This window comes from Mastomys coucha, unplaced genomic scaffold (assembly GCF_008632895.1).
Source record: "Mastomys coucha isolate ucsf_1 unplaced genomic scaffold, UCSF_Mcou_1 pScaffold6, whole genome shotgun sequence".
Taxonomy (NCBI): domain Eukaryota; kingdom Metazoa; phylum Chordata; class Mammalia; order Rodentia; family Muridae; genus Mastomys; species Mastomys coucha.
In genome coordinates this window covers 102,563,872-102,582,817 of record NW_022196912.1, presented here as the reverse complement: position 1 = coordinate 102,582,817, position 18,946 = coordinate 102,563,872, and the positions used below count along the sequence as shown (strand labels likewise).

General features: G+C 41.2%; 1 protein-coding gene across 1 annotated transcript in view; it reads left to right on the top strand.

Moving 5' to 3' along the window:
* The window catches only part of Snw1 (SNW domain containing 1), a 21,110-nt gene extending 2,164 nt beyond the window's left edge, over positions 1 to 18,946 (top strand). The window contains exons 2-14 of the mRNA XM_031357306.1: positions 993 to 1,146; positions 4,488 to 4,649; positions 6,477 to 6,572; positions 6,663 to 6,769; positions 7,907 to 8,011; positions 8,916 to 8,985; positions 9,533 to 9,598; positions 11,523 to 11,639; positions 12,748 to 12,889; positions 14,492 to 14,588; positions 15,909 to 16,026; positions 17,852 to 18,015; positions 18,100 to 18,946. Of these exons, the coding sequence (XP_031213166.1) occupies positions 993 to 1,146; positions 4,488 to 4,649; positions 6,477 to 6,572; positions 6,663 to 6,769; positions 7,907 to 8,011; positions 8,916 to 8,985; positions 9,533 to 9,598; positions 11,523 to 11,639; positions 12,748 to 12,889; positions 14,492 to 14,588; positions 15,909 to 16,026; positions 17,852 to 18,015; positions 18,100 to 18,298 (1,597 nt within the window). The 3' untranslated portion in view covers positions 18,299 to 18,946. The remainder of the gene's footprint in view (positions 1 to 992; positions 1,147 to 4,487; positions 4,650 to 6,476; positions 6,573 to 6,662; positions 6,770 to 7,906; positions 8,012 to 8,915; positions 8,986 to 9,532; positions 9,599 to 11,522; positions 11,640 to 12,747; positions 12,890 to 14,491; positions 14,589 to 15,908; positions 16,027 to 17,851; positions 18,016 to 18,099) is intronic.

The window sequence follows — 18,946 nt, the reverse complement described above, 5'->3', positions numbered from 1 at the left end:
AAATGCCAGAGCCAGGAAGTGGTGGCCCACACCTTTAATCCTAGCACTTGGGAGCCAGAGGCAGGCGGATTTCTGTGTTCCAGACCAGCCTGGTCTACAGAGTGAGTTCCAGGACAGCTAGGGCTATACAGAGAAACCCTGTCTTGAAAAAAAAAAAAGAAAAGAAAGAAAGAGAGAAAGAAAGAAAGAGGAAAACAGAAAAACACCAGGGGTATAGTGCTTATCACAATGGCAAAAAGTGAAGTCTCAAAATGGCCACACTTGAGAACTACAAAGATTTCAGTTAGCTTTCATTTGTATATTCTTAAATGATGTTTATAAAAACTAGCAAATATGTGCTGGAGAAACAGCTCAGTGGTTCAAAGCATTGGCTGTTCTTGCAGAAAGCCTGGTTTGATACCCAGCACCCACATGGCAGCTCAGGTTGCTCAGTCTGGTAAATGAATAGTTAATCATAATCAGAAAGTTAGATGGTAATACACATGGTCTAGAGTCCCAGAACTAGGGAAACAGCTGGATCTACACAGTGAGACCCTATCTGCAGAAAAAGAAAGAAGAGAAACCAATAGGAAAGCACAATAGTATAGGGTTAAATTCCTCTATAATCTCCTTACTCTAAAGGCCGAAGCTAGAGGGTGACAAGTTCAAGACCAGCTTGGGCTACCTAATTAAGGCCTTGTTAAAAATTAGGAAGGATTCTTAGGAAACCATGTGCTGGGGTTGACTTTTGTATAAAGTATAGAAACACAGAAATCTGCAGCTTACCAGCTTTGTTAAAAAAAAAAAAAAAAAAAAAAAAAACCTGTTTTTAAGTCTGTACAAGCATTTGCCCTTGGCATAGTCAAGGTTTTTACTGTTTGTCTCTGAGTAATTTTTTTCCTTTCCACACATAAGAATGTAATAAATATTGAATGGTTCTAAGTCTATGTGCTGAGTAAGCGAATATTGTAGCTGAATTGTGATGATTAAATTTTGACTTTGATTTCCTGTAGCTTTTTACCTGCGCCTACTCAGCTTTCTCAGGACCAACTTGAAGCTGAAGAAAGGGCAAGATCTCAGAGATCACTGCAGACCTCTCTGGTCTCATCTCGAAGGGAGCCTCCCCCATATGGATATAGGAAAGGCTGGATTCCAAGACTATTAGAGGTAAATGTGAGCTGAAATGTATTATTGTACACTTGTATGATAAATTTGAACCCTGGAGGGTGATTGTTGACAACCATGTAGTGGTAAGTTCAGAAAATATGCTCTTCCTTGCAAAGACTTTCTTCTTGCTCACTGTCTTGGTCCGTGAGCACCAGAGAATCACTGTTTTCTTCTTAGTGTGCTGAACTATTCAGCTTGTACAAAAGGATACCTTTAGCCAGGCTGTGGTGGTGCACGCCTTTAATCCGAGCACTTGGGAGGCAGAGGCAGGTGGATTTCTGATTTGGAAGCCAGCCTAGTCTACAGAGTGAGTTCCAGGACAGCCAAGTATATACAGAGAAACCCTGTCTCAAAAAAAAAAAAAAAAGGATGCCTTTACAAATGTAGGCCGTACAGCACATGAACTGTAAGAGAAGAGTGTGATACACATATAAGAAGGGGCAGATGGCCCAGCAGGCAGCAGCTCTTGCAGCACAAACCTGACAATTTGAATTTGATTCCACAGTGGAAAGAGCGAACGTGTTCCCAAAACCTTTTCTCGCAAGCACTATGTCCTGGGCATGTGCCCCCACCCACTTCTTCCTCTCTCCCTCCCTCCCTCTCTCTTTAGGAGTATGAAAGCTAAACTTTGGTTGATTTGGTGGAAGCAAAAATCTTTTTGTCCTCTGATTTGTCCCCAAAGAACAAATTTCCTTGACAGCCCATATTTAACTGATTACTCAAAATCCTGTGCATATTTCATTACATATCTTTTCCCAATTTCACATATTTGCCCATCTTCCGTATCTGGAGAGAAAAGTAAACATTTGAGGCAACCTATCCGGGGTAGAGAGATGGGTCAGCAGTTAATAGACTTATATATTGTGTTTATGTCAAATGATCTCCCCTTAGTCCGGATATGGTGCTGCATGCCTGTAGTCCAATTACCCAGGAGGCAGAGGCAGCAGATTGTGAGTTCAAGGCCAGCCTAGTCTACAGAGTGAGTTCCGGGACAGCCAGGGCTATTCAGGGAAAACTGTCTTGAAAAATAAAAATCAACAAGCAAAAAAGAATGAGAGATTAAAGAGATTGAGTTATTTTATATGTCTGGATGTTTTGCCTCCACGTACATTTGTGTACCACATTCATGTAGTGCCCTTGGAGACTAGAAGAGGGCCTTGCAATAGGAGTTACAAGTGGGTCCTGGGAACCAAATTTGAGTTCTCTGCTAAGAGTAGCCAGTTCTCTTAAGCATGGAGCCAGCTCCAGCCCCATGTAGAACTTTCTTACCTGGTTATGACATCTGCCTTATACATAAGGTCTCTGCCTTTTTTCAGCCTGCCTCCAGATATGTTTCTAGTATCTTTGAATAGAAACATTGCTTAGCATCTTACCCAAAGACTTTTGCACTCTTTCTCTCCCTTGTTTGCCATGCCTCTGTCTACTCTGTCAGGTCAAGAAACTGAGCCCTAACAAAGCCCACCCTGCCTTGCTGTAACATAGCCCTGGGTTTTGTTGGGTTTTGTTTTGTCTGTGTTCTCATCTAGTCTTTATGAATCCTGGTATGTGAAGCCTGTCTTGCTGTTTTTAGGGATTTTGATTTTAGTTTTGTTCTATCTGGAATTAGTGAGATGAATGACAAGATAGGAAGGCATTACAGCCTCCTGCATAATCTATTCTTGTATGCAGCCAAAAGGTAGTGGTGGCAGGCATTATATAATTGTACTCAGTGTTCTTTAAGAGGTTATAGTTATGTTTTAAAGGGTGGGGTTTTCCCTGGATTACAGAGTGGGTACAGCAGGCTTCATTTTTCATACAAGAGAGCTTTGAGCTTTTTGACATCTGGTGGCTGTTAGTTTTTCTAGTCTTAATTGATTGATTATCAAAGGTTTTATAATATCTTGGCGGATCAGAGCAGTTCATTTGGAAGTCAAACTCAAGTGGCCAGCTAATCTGAAAATGCCAGGGTGCTTTGGGGAGAGTGGCTGTTATCTGAAGAAGGCATTTTGTTACAGTTTTCACAGTAAAAGCTGTGATTTTCTGGCAGGGTTAACGACCACATAATGCTACAGCTACAGTTGTGCTGATTACAGTCGAAGAACTCGAGTGACTCTGAGCATGTGTCAGATTGATGGTCTGAGTACAAGAAGGCACTTTTCTTAGGAAGATACAAGAATATAGCTCTTTTTCACTGGATTAGTTGGTTTTCAAAAATCTCAACCCTCTCCAGTAAATAAGCATATTGAGGCTATGAATTCACATCCAAGATTTAATGAAATATTCTGTCAAGAAAAAAAAAGAAAACAAGAGTTGAGGGTTCTTTTGGGGTTTGTTTTGTTAGTAAATACCCTCTTGTTGATTTCACTTTTTTCTAACATTCTTGGTAGTGGGGATTGAGTATCCCTTATGTAATCTATTTAGGACCAAAAGTTGTTCCAACTTCAGAGTTTTTGTTTGTTTTGTTTTGTTCAGTTTTAAATCAATATAGTCTATGTAAATCAACAAAGACTGTGTTGATTAGGGGAGCCAGACATGGTGGCGTATGCCTTCAATCCCAACATACACACACACACACACACACATTCACATATTCTCTCCCTCTCTCTTTCTCTCTCTCTGTGTCTCTGTATATCTCTCTCTCCCTCTCTCTGTCCCTCTCTCCCCTCTAGCATACAAAAAAAGAAAAAGAAAACGGTTCCCTTGTGTCTGAATTTGGGTTTTATGGCTGTGAAGAGACACTGTGATCAAGAAAAACTCTTATAGAGAAAAATATTTAATTGGGGCTAGCTTACAGTTTCTGAGGTTTTTGTCCATTACCATGGTGGGAAGCATGGCAGTGTCCAGACAGACATGGTGCTGGAGAAAGACCTGAGAATTCTACATGATACAAAGGCAGCAGAAGGAGACTGAGGCATTGCCTGAGCATATAAGAGACAGCAAAGCCTATCTTCATAGTGCTATACTTCAAGGCCACACCTACTCCAGGGCCACACTTCCTAATAGTGCCACTCCCTATGGGCCAAGCATTCAGACACATTTGTGGATGGGGCTATAACCTATTCAAACCACCACAGCTTGGATCTTCCTTTGTTTGCTTCTCTCGATTGAGAATTTCACTTGTGTTATTTCTTTAAAAGGCCCTCACAGCTACTCCACTGAAAGTATGACAGTGCCTCTTCCCAGGACCTGCATGATCCTCGTGGTACTTCCTATACCCAGCCTGGTTTTACACCTTTGCCCACTAACTGTACCCTGCACAAGATGAACACCTTGCTTTTGTTTACTGCCATCACTCATACCTAGCATAGATTTGCTACTTACTACTAAATATTCTTTTTTACTTCTTTTCTTGAAATATACAGGATTTTGGAGATGGAGGTGCTTTCCCAGAAATCCATGTGGCCCAGTATCCTCTGGATATGGGGCGAAAGAAAAAAATGTCGAATGCTCTGGCCATTCAGGTGGATCCTGAAGGGAAAATTAAATATGATGCAATTGCTCGACAGGGACAGTCCAAAGACAAGGTAATCTCTCATTGGTTTTGTTTGTTTCTGATTTTCTTATTGATAAATATTTTGTGAAGTGTATTACTAAACTACTTGCCATTGTGGATTATGTAAACGTCACAGGAAGTTGGGGCTTGATACATGGCTCAGTGGTTACAAACACTTGTTCTTCCGAAGGATCTGAGTTCAGTTCCCAACACACACATGGAACTCCAGTTCCAGGGGATCTGATGCTGTAGGCCACACCCAGCAGTGACAGCTGTTGTACTCAGGTTTTTGTTTTATATTTCAAAAATAGACATTACAGGGTTATTAACTTTGGAATACCCAAATAAGCAGCAAATGGCTCTTATATACTAAATTACCATCGAGACAATATTGAACATGCATGACTACTAGGAAGCCATTGACTTAGAAGCAGCTCCCTGTAATGTCTACCATGTAAAAGTGGTTAACTCTTGGTAATCTCAGTGCTTTCTTCTACCATGTTAGAAAGTTTTCAATTTGTGGTGGGGTAGATTTTTCCACCCTAAAAAGAAATAAGACTTTTGAGGTGGGTTACTGCTATGTGGTCCTCATGTACCAATCTTTACTCGTCTCATTATTTTGCACTTCTGGGTTCCTTATAAAATGAACACTCATAAAAGATGATGCTATTGATGGCTCATATTTCAGTAGTTAAACCTGTGCTAAATTCTCTCTTTTCTAATTCATTCTTCAAAACAGTAAGCTAGACATTTCAGTTTATAGCTCTGGGAAGTTAATACCTTGTGTAGAATGTTCTGAGCCAGGCACTCGTGGTAAATCTGATATGTGGCCCTATCTTATTGAGGATGAGTTAGGAACTTTGCTGTTCCTGATAGAATTCATAAAGTAGTCCTAAAGTTGAATATAGAACAAGTTATGTACTGGAATAATTCATTTGTGTTGTCAATTTGCTGTAACCCCAGAATCACTTGAAGGGAGCCTCAGTTGAGGAATTGTCTAAATGGGGTTGGCCACATGTAGAAGTCAGCCCACTGTAGGTGCCACCATTCCCTAGACAGAGAGGTTTCTGTACTGTGTGAGAAAAGAAAGCTAAGTGGGAGCAAGCAGCAGAGGATCATTCATGTCTCTGCTCCTGACTGGGTCTGTTATGACTAGCTCCCTTGACTACTCTCAGTAATACACTCTGACTTGGAATTGTAAGCCAAATAAACCCTTTCCTCCCTACGTTTTTTCTCACAAAGTTATTTCTCACAAAGACAGATATAAAACTAGAATACATGTATAAATATATTTGTTTTTCTCTTACTTTTACAGAAGAAAATATTCTTGTTTCCTTTCCTAATTTGCAGATAGAATTGATTCCAGAAAACAAACATTATAAATAGGATGAAGTCAGTGGAATTTTCTAGGCTCAGTGAATTTGGAAATTATTTAGTAACCTGACTTAAATTCTGATGAGTTTTGAATCCAAACAATGGAGCCATAGGCAATTTATATCATCATTAATTTCAGGTCCTAGTGAGCCTCAAATAGAGATCACTAGTGCCTAAGATCTTGTTGGCAGAATGTATTTGGATACTGACTTGATTAGAAGATCTCAAATAATTTAAATGAATGGAGTCAAGGGCAAAGGATTAATTTGGAGTCAGAAGCACAATTTGTGTATGTATCTTAAGCAATTTTAGTTTTAAAATCTGAACCACAAACTGTTAAGGAAAAAAAAAAATCTGAACCACAAAACTAGGTATCCTAAATGTGTAAATATGCTCCAAGGATGTGCTGGCATCTAGACTGACTTAGTGAGGCTGCTTTTATATTCTCTGTATCCCTAAGTATGCTTGTGTTTGGACACTCTAGGTTATTTATAGCAAATACACTGACCTGGTTCCAAAGGAGGTTATGAATGCCGATGACCCAGACCTGCAAAGGCCCGATGAAGAGGCAATTAAAGAGGTAAGGAGGAGTTGATACAAGTGATTATTTTAGATGACTTTATGTCCTTACTAATTTCCAAACCACTCAACATGATGCTTCTCGTTTTAGATAACAGAAAAGACAAGAGTTGCCTTGGAGAAATCTGTGTCGCAGAAGGTCGCTGCAGCCATGCCAGTTCGTGCAGCTGACAAGCTGGCTCCTGCTCAGTATATCCGGTATGGAAGAGTTAGTTGCATGTCAGACTCAATAGGTGGGATTTTGATAACTCTCACCAGCCTACAAAGCCAATTACAAACTCATGGTCTTAAATAATGACTTTTGAAGCCTATTAACTCTTGTTTGCAGAAGTTCTTTAAAATACCCATGTTAGAATGGTAACTGTTATAAGCTGGGTGGGGTTGCACATGTGTAAGCAGAGTCCTGTGGATCTCTGAGTTGTAGGACTGCCAGGGTTACTTGGTGTGAGACCTGTCTCAAGAAAAAGAGATCTTCAGATGGTTGTTTATGGTTTTGATTTTCAGGGTTTGTTCTTTTTTTAAGAGAATAAACCATTTCCTGTGGTATATGACCCAAACCACAATTGTTTATCATTTTTTATTATATTTAATAAACATTTATAATGTTGCTAAGTGTTGAAGGCCTTCAGTGGACTGTGTGAGGAATGATTGGAACTAGAACTAAAAGGAAAACATGGAGTTAGTAGAGTTTTGCCTGTATGCCCAGTGCCCTATAAGGCCAGAAAGAGGGAGTCAGTCAGATCCTCTGGAATTGAAGTTGCGGGTAGTGTGATCCAACATCGGTGTTGTGAATTTAACCTGGGTCCTCTGGAAGAGCAGTTAACTGCAGAGCCGTCTTTCTAGCCCTGGCAGTTTTTTCCCATAATGTAGAGATAAAGTAGGTGCTAGTTTTAGACCTGAGATGGTGAGGAGGACTTCCCAGGTGGGATATGGAAAGGATAAGAAGGGAAGTCAGACCAGGCAATGGTGGCGCACACCTTTAATTCCAGCTCTTGGGAGGTAGAGGCAGGCGGATTTCTGAGTTCCAGGCCAGCCTGGTCTACAGAGTGAGTTCCAGGACAGCCAGGACCACACAGAGAAACCCTGTCTCGAAAAAATAAAAAAAAAAAAAAGAAGGGAAGTCACTGAGCACTTGAGTGCACATCTTGTTTGTGATTCAGTTTCTGTTTCTTTTCTGGTTTATATCTGGCTGCCCTGCCTACATGTACAATGATTTTATATCAGAACTTTCTGCAGAGTTGAAAGTGTGGTCACTTTGGACTGTATTAGAAGACAAATACCTACCAAAAAAAGCTTGAACTAATTACACCTTTAATTTTAATCTACTTTCTTTAGCTACACACCATCTCAACAGGGAGTAGCATTCAATTCTGGAGCTAAACAGAGGGTTATTCGGATGGTAGAAATGCAGAAAGACCCAATGGAGCCTCCAAGATTCAAGTAAGTACATGGTTTCACAAGGGTGAACTGCTGCTGTTTTAAAGTGTCAGACAAGAGGGGACTGGAGAGATGGCTCAGTGGTTAAGAGCACTAACTGCTCTTGCAGAGGTCCAAAGTTCAATTCCCAGAGACTACATGCCACATGATGGCTCAGAACCATCTAGGATCCAATGCCACCTTCTGGTGTGTCTAAAGACAGCTACAGTGTACTTATATAAATATATTTATATTTTTAAGTATCAAACAAGAAAAGTACCTTCCATGTTCATCAACAGGTGAGTAGATATCCAAACATTGGTACATCAGTATCTGGAATATTATTGGACTGAGAAAAGTCTTTTCAGATGAGTCTAAAAATAATTATGCTACATGAAAGAAGCCAGACAGAAACACATAATACAATGTTATGGGCCTATGTGTATATAAAAGTCTAGACAGTGGTGTCAGCTAGAAGGCTCAGGAGTTAGACACTTTCCTTGAACTCACATGGCATGAGGCGTGAACCCACTCCATTGTTGTTCTTTGACCTCCATACTTCCCAGGGTACATGCTTATCCACCTCACATACAGACATTGCATGAATTAATTTTAAAGAATTCTAGAAAATGCAAATTTACACTTAGTTACACTCAGTCAATGAATAGTCACCCATGGAGAAAAGGAGGTAGGGATGGGGAAGAAAGAGTAGAGACCTGGATCATGGACAAGTTGAGGGGATCAGGATGCTCACTGTCTAAATTGTGTTATCCAGGTAACTGGATCGTATGCTTCATGTTTAATTGTATGTCACTTTTATCAAGCTGGGAGTGCATTGTAATGTGCTGTGTTAACACTGTGAGATGAGTGGTGACAGTGGTCACATTTACCGGCTAACATGTGCTCTGTTTCACTCTAATTTATTCAGGATTAATAAGAAAATCCCCCGGGGCCCTCCGTCTCCTCCTGCACCTGTGATGCACTCTCCTAGTCGGAAGGTAACCCTGCTATAGTCAAGAGTTTCTCACTTGTGATTTTAGGTTTACCAACAGTCCTTCTGCCTTAGGTACATGTCACCATGGTGATTACACTGTTGTTTTTAACATATGTTTACGAGATCAGATATGGACCCAATTAAAACTACAGTACAGTGCGCTTATGAGAATGAATATGTGGGAGCGAGCAGCAGCTGTTTTACCCGCAGTAGTTTGAGCTCTGAATTCAGGGGAGTGGACAGGTCCTGTTTGACTTGCACAGTTTGCGTTTTCATCTGAAAGCTGCCATATTGCCCCACTCTTCCAAGTCAGCCATGTTCAAGTGTAGAAAAGTACTGTCCAGCATTTCTGATAGTCTGAAGTCTGATAATTCCTCACATTAGTACTCCTGTGGCTATAGTCTATGCCAGTAACACACTGTCCACTCTAGCAGAGATTTTACTGCAACTGTCTGTCCTGTGTTGATGCATGTAGAGATGTCCTTGGGGAGGGTCGTATTTGGATTTCCAGTTAGACTGTAATAAAAATGTCTCTTCTCGCCTGTTTTCAGATGACTGTAAAGGAACAGCAAGAGTGGAAGATCCCTCCTTGCATTTCTAACTGGAAGAACGCTAAGGTGATTACTTTCACACACTGTCTCTTGGGACTGTCCCTGGGGATTGCTCAGGAAGGACTTGCAGCCTGGGGACACTCCTTGAATCCTTAGCTGCTCAGTTAGCCTAACATTCCCAATAAGAAATTACAGCTGCTGAGAGCAGAGCTCAGTGGAGGCGCACATGCAGCCTCTGAGAACTGGTGTAGCCCCAAGAAGTAAAGAGACGGGTTCATGGGGCATTTTAAAGTACACTAGAAATGTTGCTATGCCAGGCATTTGAATACCATGTAAATCTTTCTGGTATATTATAGCTGTCAGAAACACATAGATAAGGGGAAGAGAGATAGAGAGAGAAAGAGAGAGAGAGAGAAAGAGAGAGAGAGAGAGAAATACCTTCATGATTAAAGATATAATTCTCCATGACGGTCAAGCTTCTAGCACACATGAAATGAAGCAGGAGGATAACACGTTGAAGGCTGCTCTGGACTAAAAGATCCTGTCTGAAAAAATAAACTCTAAAAATAAAACTTTTGTGTTGTAGGACGTACTGGTACTCCTGAGGCAGAGGCAGGGGAATCTCTAGGTTTGAGGCCAGTCTAGTCTAACAGTGAGTTTCAGGACAGCTAGGGCTGAATAGAGAGACCCAAATACATAGAAAAACTCAAAAAACAAACACATAGAAATCCTATGTATCTCAACTGCCAGAGCTTCCAGAAGTAGTAAGGATTTGTAAAATAGGGGATACACTTCCTAATTCCTATTCCTTATATGCTTGGAGTCCTACCCATGACTCATATTTCTGGGGAAAGGCAGCAACTTTGAACCAGGAATTAAATAGAAATATAAATGTAGGGCTGAAGAGATGGCTCAGTGGTTAAGAGCGCCAGCAAATCTTCTGAAGGTCCTGAGTTCAAATCCCAGCAACCACATGATGGTTCACAACCATCCATCTGATGCCCTCTTCTGGAGTGTCTGAAGACAGCTACAGTGTACTTACATATAATAAATAAATAAATCTTTAAATATATATATATATATACACACATATATATGTAAATATAAAATTACATCATTATCTTCCACTGGAAAGGCTCTGGGCTGTCTTATGTGGGTTGATCTGTATCTGTGTAACCCTGTGAGGTGTTGAGACAATTCTGAAACACTGGGTCTTCATTAATCTCTGGATTCTTTCAGATGGGAAGTTCTTTATATTTTGCTTTAGTGCCAAGGTCTCAGCCTGTAGCCTGGAACTTGCTTTGGGGCCAGGCTGGTCCTGAACTTGTAATCCTCTCAAGTATTATTGCAGACATGTAGCAGCATACCCAGCTAGCACTGCTTCATGTTAGGAGACAATGGACTTAAAGGTAGTGTTTGAGACACAAGTTAGAAATCTGGAAAAATAAAACCAGGCTGGAAAGATATGATTCCAACAGATGTTCAGCATATTCCCTGGGGTCTAGCAGTTTGTCTGATTTTGTTTTTGTTTTTGTTTTTTTGTTTTTGTTTTTTTGAGACAGGGTTTCTCTGTGTAGCCCTGGCTATTCTGGAACTCACTCTGTAGACCAGGCTGCCTCGAACTCAGAAATCTGCCTGCCTCTGCCTCCCAAGTGCTGGGATTAAAGGCGTGCGCCACCACCGCCTGGCTTTTGTCTGAATTCTTATGACTTGGTTTTACTAGAGTTTGACTATTGAACTGTGGTCTTTTAAATGCTTGGGCCCTTGCAGACTTAATCCATCTGTGTACTGACTCTGACTTTTTCGCCATCCCTCTGCACTCTGCCACACCTTCCTTGAGATGGGGAGTTGTGTTTCCAGCCTCATGTAGTTGTTACTAGGGTGATGAGCACTGACCTTAAGAACTATGAGAAGTAGAAGTGTGAGTGGTTCTCAGAAAGGCATAATAACTAGCCCCACTGTGCTGACCTGTCTTCCACTTTCACTTCAGGGGTATACAATTCCATTAGACAAAAGGCTGGCTGCTGATGGAAGAGGACTTCAGACTGTCCACATAAATGAAAATTTTGCCAAACTGGCTGAAGCGCTATACATTGCTGATCGGAAGGTTGGTCTTTTACAGTTGGCTGAACATTCTTGCATCTGTAAGCCAGATCAGTTTACATCAGATACCAGAGGGACACTGATTGTGTGTGCTGATGGCAGCAAGGGCGAGCTGCAGCTCTGCCTGGAGACCCCTTAGCAGTGACGATCCTCCTGTGCCAGAGTAGTGGTTTCTTAGGCTGACCTAGTTCTTTGACGATTACTAGGTACTGTTGTATGTTGCATTTTTCTTCTATTTTAGATGTAGATGTTCCCCAAAAGGACAGTTGTAGGGAATGGTAGGTAAACATTGTGATTTAGTTCACTCACAAAATGGCATTGATGGTATTGACTATTGACATTTCAAATTTAGTACTGTATTGATATGCATGTGCAAATACAAATAAGTCAATTTTTTTTTAGGTTTTGTTTGAATGCTTTACTATAGTCTTTTAGAAGTAGGCAAAAATTTTGCCTTAAGGTAAAGTATAAATTTTGGTAGATTGGGTTTTTGAGATAAGGATCTGAGTTTCAAGCTCAAGTTATGCCGGAACTCACTGCAATCCTTCTGTCTCAGCCTCCTGATTTCTAGATTGCAGGTATGCACTACCATGTCTAGTGACATTTATTTACTTGTTTACTTACATTTAGAGGCTGGATCTCAGCATGGTTCAGCCTGGTTCCTTTGTTTTGTTTTTGAGACAGGATCTCTCTACATAGCCCTGGCTACTTGGACCAAACACATGCAGACTCAGCTCCCTCTGCCTTCCAAGTGCTGAGATTAATGTCATGCACCACCGTGCCTAGCAGGTTTTGAACTCAAGGACTCATGATCTTCTTTGTGCTGGGTGCTGGCTATTGTGCTCAGCCAATATTTCATTTTTGGATTGCTCCTAAGAAAGCATTAGTAATGTACTTAACTTATAAAAATCAACTGGACTCGCTGTGGTTGTACCATTAAAACATTCCCTAGAGACAAAAACCCAGCCTTCCAAAATCATAATAGTCTTTTTAGCAGCAACAAGCACAAAGTCTGTGCACTTGCTTTTGCAGGCAAACTTTAGGGAGGAGTTTGAAGATAGCTTTAAATATATTTCCCATTGTGAAACCTAACATCTTACTTTACTGAACAGGCTCGAGAAGCAGTGGAAATGCGAGCCCAAGTAGAGAGAAAGATGGCTCAAAAAGAAAAGGAGAAACACGAAGAGAAACTTAGAGAAATGGCCCAGAAAGCCAGAGAAAGGAGAGCTGGGATCAAAACTCATGTGGAAAAAGGTATGACAGTTCTCACTGTGAAATTTACTTTGTGACAATGTATATGTCGTTTTAGAAAGTCTCCATGCACAGAGTATGTATGTGGGAGGGTATTTCACAGCATACAAAAGTAGTTTATATGTACAAGAAAAATTGACATACCTGAAATAATGCAGAACTGAGCTTCCAAGAAATGAGGAAGTACATACCTGAAAGAAGTCTTTAATGTGGGAGTCACTCACTTGGTAGTAGACTTCTGATCCCAGCACTGAGGAGGCTGAGGCAGGAGGGTGGAATAATGTTTGAGGACAGTCAGGGCTACATAGTAAGATCCTGTCTCCAAAACAACAACAAAAGCAAATGAAATCAATCATATAGTATCTAATACAATGGATAAAGAAAAATAAAACACAAGGGATATAAAAATGCCAGAAAGAAAGGCTTGTCAGAAGAGGCCTTACTTGTAAAAGCTAATATTAGTACAAAAACTTGGAAGTAATCCATGTGGCTGTATGGTAGAAGAACATTGTAGATGGAAAGACAGTTGACTACAAAAGCCCTTGAGTTTACCCCAGTATACCTGATTGTCTACATAGGAGAATGTGTCAGAACACTCTACATGTGCCAGAGTAGGTAGGATGTGACCCAAAAGCAGGAGGACAGCCCCATAGCATTACTGCCCCTACTGCACCAGTGGCTTATGCAGCCCGACAGGTCGGGATGGTGGTGTGCAGGGTGCAACACTTGGAGGATACCACCGCTAATTCCCGAATTCCACCCCCAGTGGCTTTTGTGGCACTATTAAAGATGGCCAGCAATCACCTCATTTTTTGAAAGAAAGCCTCTGCCTGGAGCTCACCAATTTAGCCAGGCTGGCTGGGCAGCAAGCTCCAACAAGAACTTGTACATAGTTTTCTTTTCTTCCATTTGTTAAAAGATTTTGTGTGGTGTGGTATGTGTGCATGTACATGCCCATTACATGTTCCTGTGGAGGTAACATTGAGTATCCTTGCTCAATCACTATTTGTGGTTTTAAAAAAGGGTCTCACTGAGTCAGAAGCACACCAGTTGGCTAACTAGAGGAATTTTAGACACACACCACAATGTCTAGCCATCTACCTGGCTGCTAGAGATCCACACTCAGGTCCTCATACAGCAGACACTTTACCAACTGAGCCAATTCCCCAGCCCTTTCTTTGCCTTTTATCATGACAGTTTTCAAACATAAAGAAGAAGGGGTGGAAAAGCAATGTGTGATGAAATGATCCTCTCTCCACCTAGACTCTGGTTAATTTTTAAGAACAATTAACATGACTGGATTTTTACCCACATGCTCCCCTCTCCAGTAGTCCAGCTTTCTACTTAGGTACATTTCAGTAATCAGCAGCTGAAATAGGAGTCTTCAGTCCACAAACTTTAAAGGACTGAGTGTGACCACAAAGGAGAGGTGATACACACCTATAATCCCAGCAGCAGAATGGGACACACCAGCCAGAGTCTGAGGATAGCCTAGGCCATGGCTCAGAAACTTAGGAAAATAGAGCATTTTCTAAGGTTGAAGAGCCTCTTGTGCAAAATATGAGTAGCTAGTACAGGGACAAGCTAATTTTCAACTGTCCACAGAGGATGGAGAGGCCCGTGAAAGAGATGAAATCCGTCACGACAGGCGAAAAGAGAGGCAGCATGAACGGAACCTGTCCAGAACAGCTCCTGATAAGAGGTGGGTTACTACTACATAGATGTGAGTCAGGAAGAAGGGCGTTTCTTTAGCTTGGTAATAAATTAAGAACTACCTTTGCCAAACTCAAATGGTTTATCTTAACAGAATTGAAGCTCCCTAGAAGGTTCCCTATTTGTTCTTCACCTTGTAGAACTAGTAGTTAGTCTTGATAATGTCTGGGATACGAAAGGGAATCCAGATCATGCAAGAGTGGAGGAACCGGGCAGTGGTGGCGCACGCCTTTAATCCCAGCACTTGGGAGGCAGAGGCAGGTGGATTTCTGAGTTCGAGGCCAGCCTGGTCTACAGAGTAAAATTGTTTGGTGTGTGCTTTTTGACTCCCAAGTGGTGGAGTAAGTTGCTTGCGTGCCTGTGTGTAGATGGGAAGCCAGCCACCATAGGCTCAGCCATCCTTTCTAGGTCATGTACTGTGCCTAGTGCAGTGGGAAGGAGAGGGAGTTCTGAAGGAAGATTTTTGGACTCCCATGAGTAGTTTATTTTAACATTCAGAACAGGGCTTTGAAGAATGGGAAAATGAAATGGTGTAAAACAAACCCAATACATTCATAGGAACATAAAGTAGGCATCGGCAAAGTTTGTGATTTACAAGTGCCTGAGGACTGAGGTTGCTTCAACATCCAGAAATGCTGTGCTCCAAAGATGGAGTTTGGGCTACATGCAGATAAGAAACAATTTCTTCCCATATGAGCAGTTTTCTATGCTCTGATGATGCTAAAAGCTGATCCAACCCACAGTTTAAAGTTAAAACCAGTAAAGTGGCTGTGAACTTGTAAATGGATGAAAATAAAATTGTCTAGAAATATTCTAAGACATAAGCATCTTGTAAAGTAGTGGCAGTTACTATGGCTTCATTGAGATGTTGATTGCATTCATCCTAAAACAGCAGAGGAATTAGTGTGTAATGTCAGAAGTCATAGAGTAATCTTGTCATTGTCATGTTTTCTGTCATGGCATGGAACCCTAGTACATTAAAAATCACTGTATGTAGTTAGGTCAGAGCTGAATGTAGCCCACTGAGAAGGATGGAAGGTGTGTGATGCATCCACTTGTATCCAAGAGCCAGTCTCTTGTGTGTTCTTCTGAGGTAGTAGGACCCAATTGTAGACTCTACCCACCTTTTCTAAGCATGTATCTGAAGTACTCTCAGGGCTGCTAGTGTGATTGTGCATCATCAGACCACATATATTCATGAGACATAAGTATAACATATTCATCTCTTTTGCTTCTGAGAGGTTGTATTGATACTGCATATATTCCTCTTGTCGGTGAAAGTATTCTAATCAATCTTTATCTCAAATAGGTCAAAACTACAGAGAAATGAAAATCGAGATATCAGTGAAGTCATTGCTCTTGGTGTGCCCAATCCTCGAACTTCCAACGAAGTTCAGTATGACCAAAGGCTCTTCAACCAATCCAAGGTATGAGGAACATAGAGAGCACCTTTATCTCGTGTGGAGGTTTCTTATGGTTTCTATTGCAGTGACAAAACACCACAACTAAAAAGCAGGTTGGGAGGAAAGTGTTTTGAAGGCATACACTTCCATATTACTATTCACTGAAGACAGTAAGTGTCAGTACTGTCAGCTCTTCCTGGGATAACTTGTGACTTAATGGTTTGAGACTTAGAGACAGCATGTGAGTTAGTTCTTCCAAGCAACTATACATTTTGATGTTTTATATTCCTGGCATTGTTCCAAGCCTATTTCAATCCTTCAGAAAGAGTGGAGGGAGATGCACACCATATGAAGCTAGACTATTGGTTTGGGGGGTTGGTTTTTCTTTTTTCCATTTTCATTTGTATGCATGTTTGCGTGTGTAGGCACATGTATGTACCTGCATGTTAATGTGGTAAGTTGATGTTGGAAATTGTCCTTATCACTCTTCCTTCCACCTTACTCACTGAGACACATCTGTCTAGTCCATTCCAGAACTCACTGAGAGTTAATCTTCCTCCCCAGTCTGCTCTGTAGTTTCCTGTCTACATCTTCAGAGGATGCAGTTGCCTATCATTTACATGGGTCCTAGGAATCCAAACATGAGCCCTCAGACGTCTGGTTTTTCGAGACAGGGTTTCTCTGTGTAGCCCTGGCTGTCTTGGAACTCACTCTGTAGACCAGGCTGGCCTCGAACTCAGAAATCCATCTGTCTCTGCCTCCCAAGTGTTGGGATTAAAGGCAGGCACCACCACACTGCCCGGCCGGCCCTCAGACTTATGTAGAAAGTGTTTAACACTGAGCCATCTCTGTAGCACCCTATGATCTCTCATAGATAGTTGAAATAGGGTTGCATAATTGATGGAACTGACATTCACCTTTGAATTCTTTAACTCCAAAGCTTTATTCTTAACGGCTGTGCAATGTCAGCTAAGTTGAACAGGAGTCAGGATGAAAGTTCCACATTAAGTAAATCTTTCAAAATGGTCATTTCTTCTAACCTTAAGCTTAAGTCTTTTAAAACCCGGAGAAACTTTTGAAGATTTTCATTGAGGACCTTATCGTGTGCTTTAATTAATAGTGACACTCTCAGGCAGTTGAGGTTACAATTGTCAGCATCATTGTCCACTACTACAATACAATCCTTCAATTTTAATGTCACTGCTAGTTGATTTTATTTTTTTTTTTTGAATTCGGTTTTTTTGAGAATTTTCATACACTTGAGTTTGACTATATTCACTCTCCCACCTCCTCCCAGCTCCACCCACCTTCTCTACGTACCCAACTTTGTGTCTTCTTTTTGTTTTGGCTTTTTTGCTTGCCCTGGCTGTATTGGAATTTACTATGTGAGCCAGGCTGGCCTTTGTAAACCAGATCTGCCTGCCTTTACTCCTGGGTGTCTCGATTAAAGTTGTGCACCGCCACGCCCAGCCATGTGTCCTTTATTTTTTGTCTAGTCAGAACTTTTTGTTGTTTGAGGCGGGGCCGATTATATATCTCTGGCTGTCTTAGAACATATTTGGACTAGGCTGACATGACTCAGATCTACCTGCCAGCCTCATTACTGCTGGGACTAAAGGCTTGCAATACCACACCCACCTTAGTCTAATGAATACCTTGATTTAATTTTAGTCTCTAGGTAAGAACTCACATGTGGATGGACAACTTTATATTTGTTTATTATTTTATATAAATGTTGTAGTTGAGGTTTTCTAATTAGCTGTAAACATGGAAATATTAATTCCTAAGTATTCAGATTAAGCTTTGGATAAGTATACCTTTATATTTAGTGTCCTTCATTTTTCCATAGGGTATGGACAGTGGATTTGCAGGTGGAGAGGATGAAATTTACAATGTTTATGATCAAGCCTGGAGAGGTGGGAAAGATATGGCTCAGAGCATCTACAGGCCCAGTAAAAATCTGGACAAGGACATGTATGGTGATGACCTGGAAACCAAGATAAAGACCAACAGGTACCAATGCAGACAGTTGGTGTTTGGTCCTGTTTATGCCAGCAAAAAAGTATTAGTTCATGACCTCTTCTCTTTTTCCCCTAGATTTGTTCCTGATAAGGAGTTTTCTGGTTCAGACCGTAGACAGAGAGTCCGAGAAGGACCAGTTCAGTTTGAAGAAGATCCTTTTGGTTTGGACAAGTTTTTGGAGGAAGCAAAACAGCACGGTGGCTCTAAAAGACCCTCTGATAGCAGTCGCCCCAAGGAACATGAGCATGAAGGCAAGAAGCGGAGGAAGGAGTAGAGGCGCCTTTTACAACTAAATCTGACATGGACAGCAGAGCACTGCCTGGTCTGGCCTCAGTGAGAGAAGATGTACCTACACTTCCACACACTTGAGACCCCAGGGAGTAGGCAGGCCTGGTGGGTGGGAGTGGGGACATCCTCTTGGAAGTAGGGGAGGAGGAATGGGATGAGGAATCATCGGAGAGATGACCAGGAAGGGGATAAAGACTGGACTGTTAAAAAAAAAAAAATTAAAGATTAAAAAAAGGAAAATCTCGGTGATAGATCCCAGCACTCCTTTTTGTTCCAGGAGATAGGGGCATTGATTATTCTATTTTGGAGTAGTTTTTTTTGTTTTGTTTTGTTTTTTTGTTTTTTTAAAGGATGGGTTACATTTGTGCTTCTCCAATCTTGCAGCACTTAGAGAAAGCACTGTCCCACACAGAATTGAGACTACTTCCTTATGTATGACACTTACTAATCCAGGGGTAAAATTTTCTGTAAGAACTTTATGAATAAACTTTATGAATAACATCACCCCAAACGGTGAGTAGGATAATGTTCATATACTGGGAGTATTCTAGCAGATGCATTTGCCCTGTGTGCTCTTCTACCATGCCATGGGGAAACTAAGGTCTTGCTTAGTGCACCTTGTTCCAAATAAAAA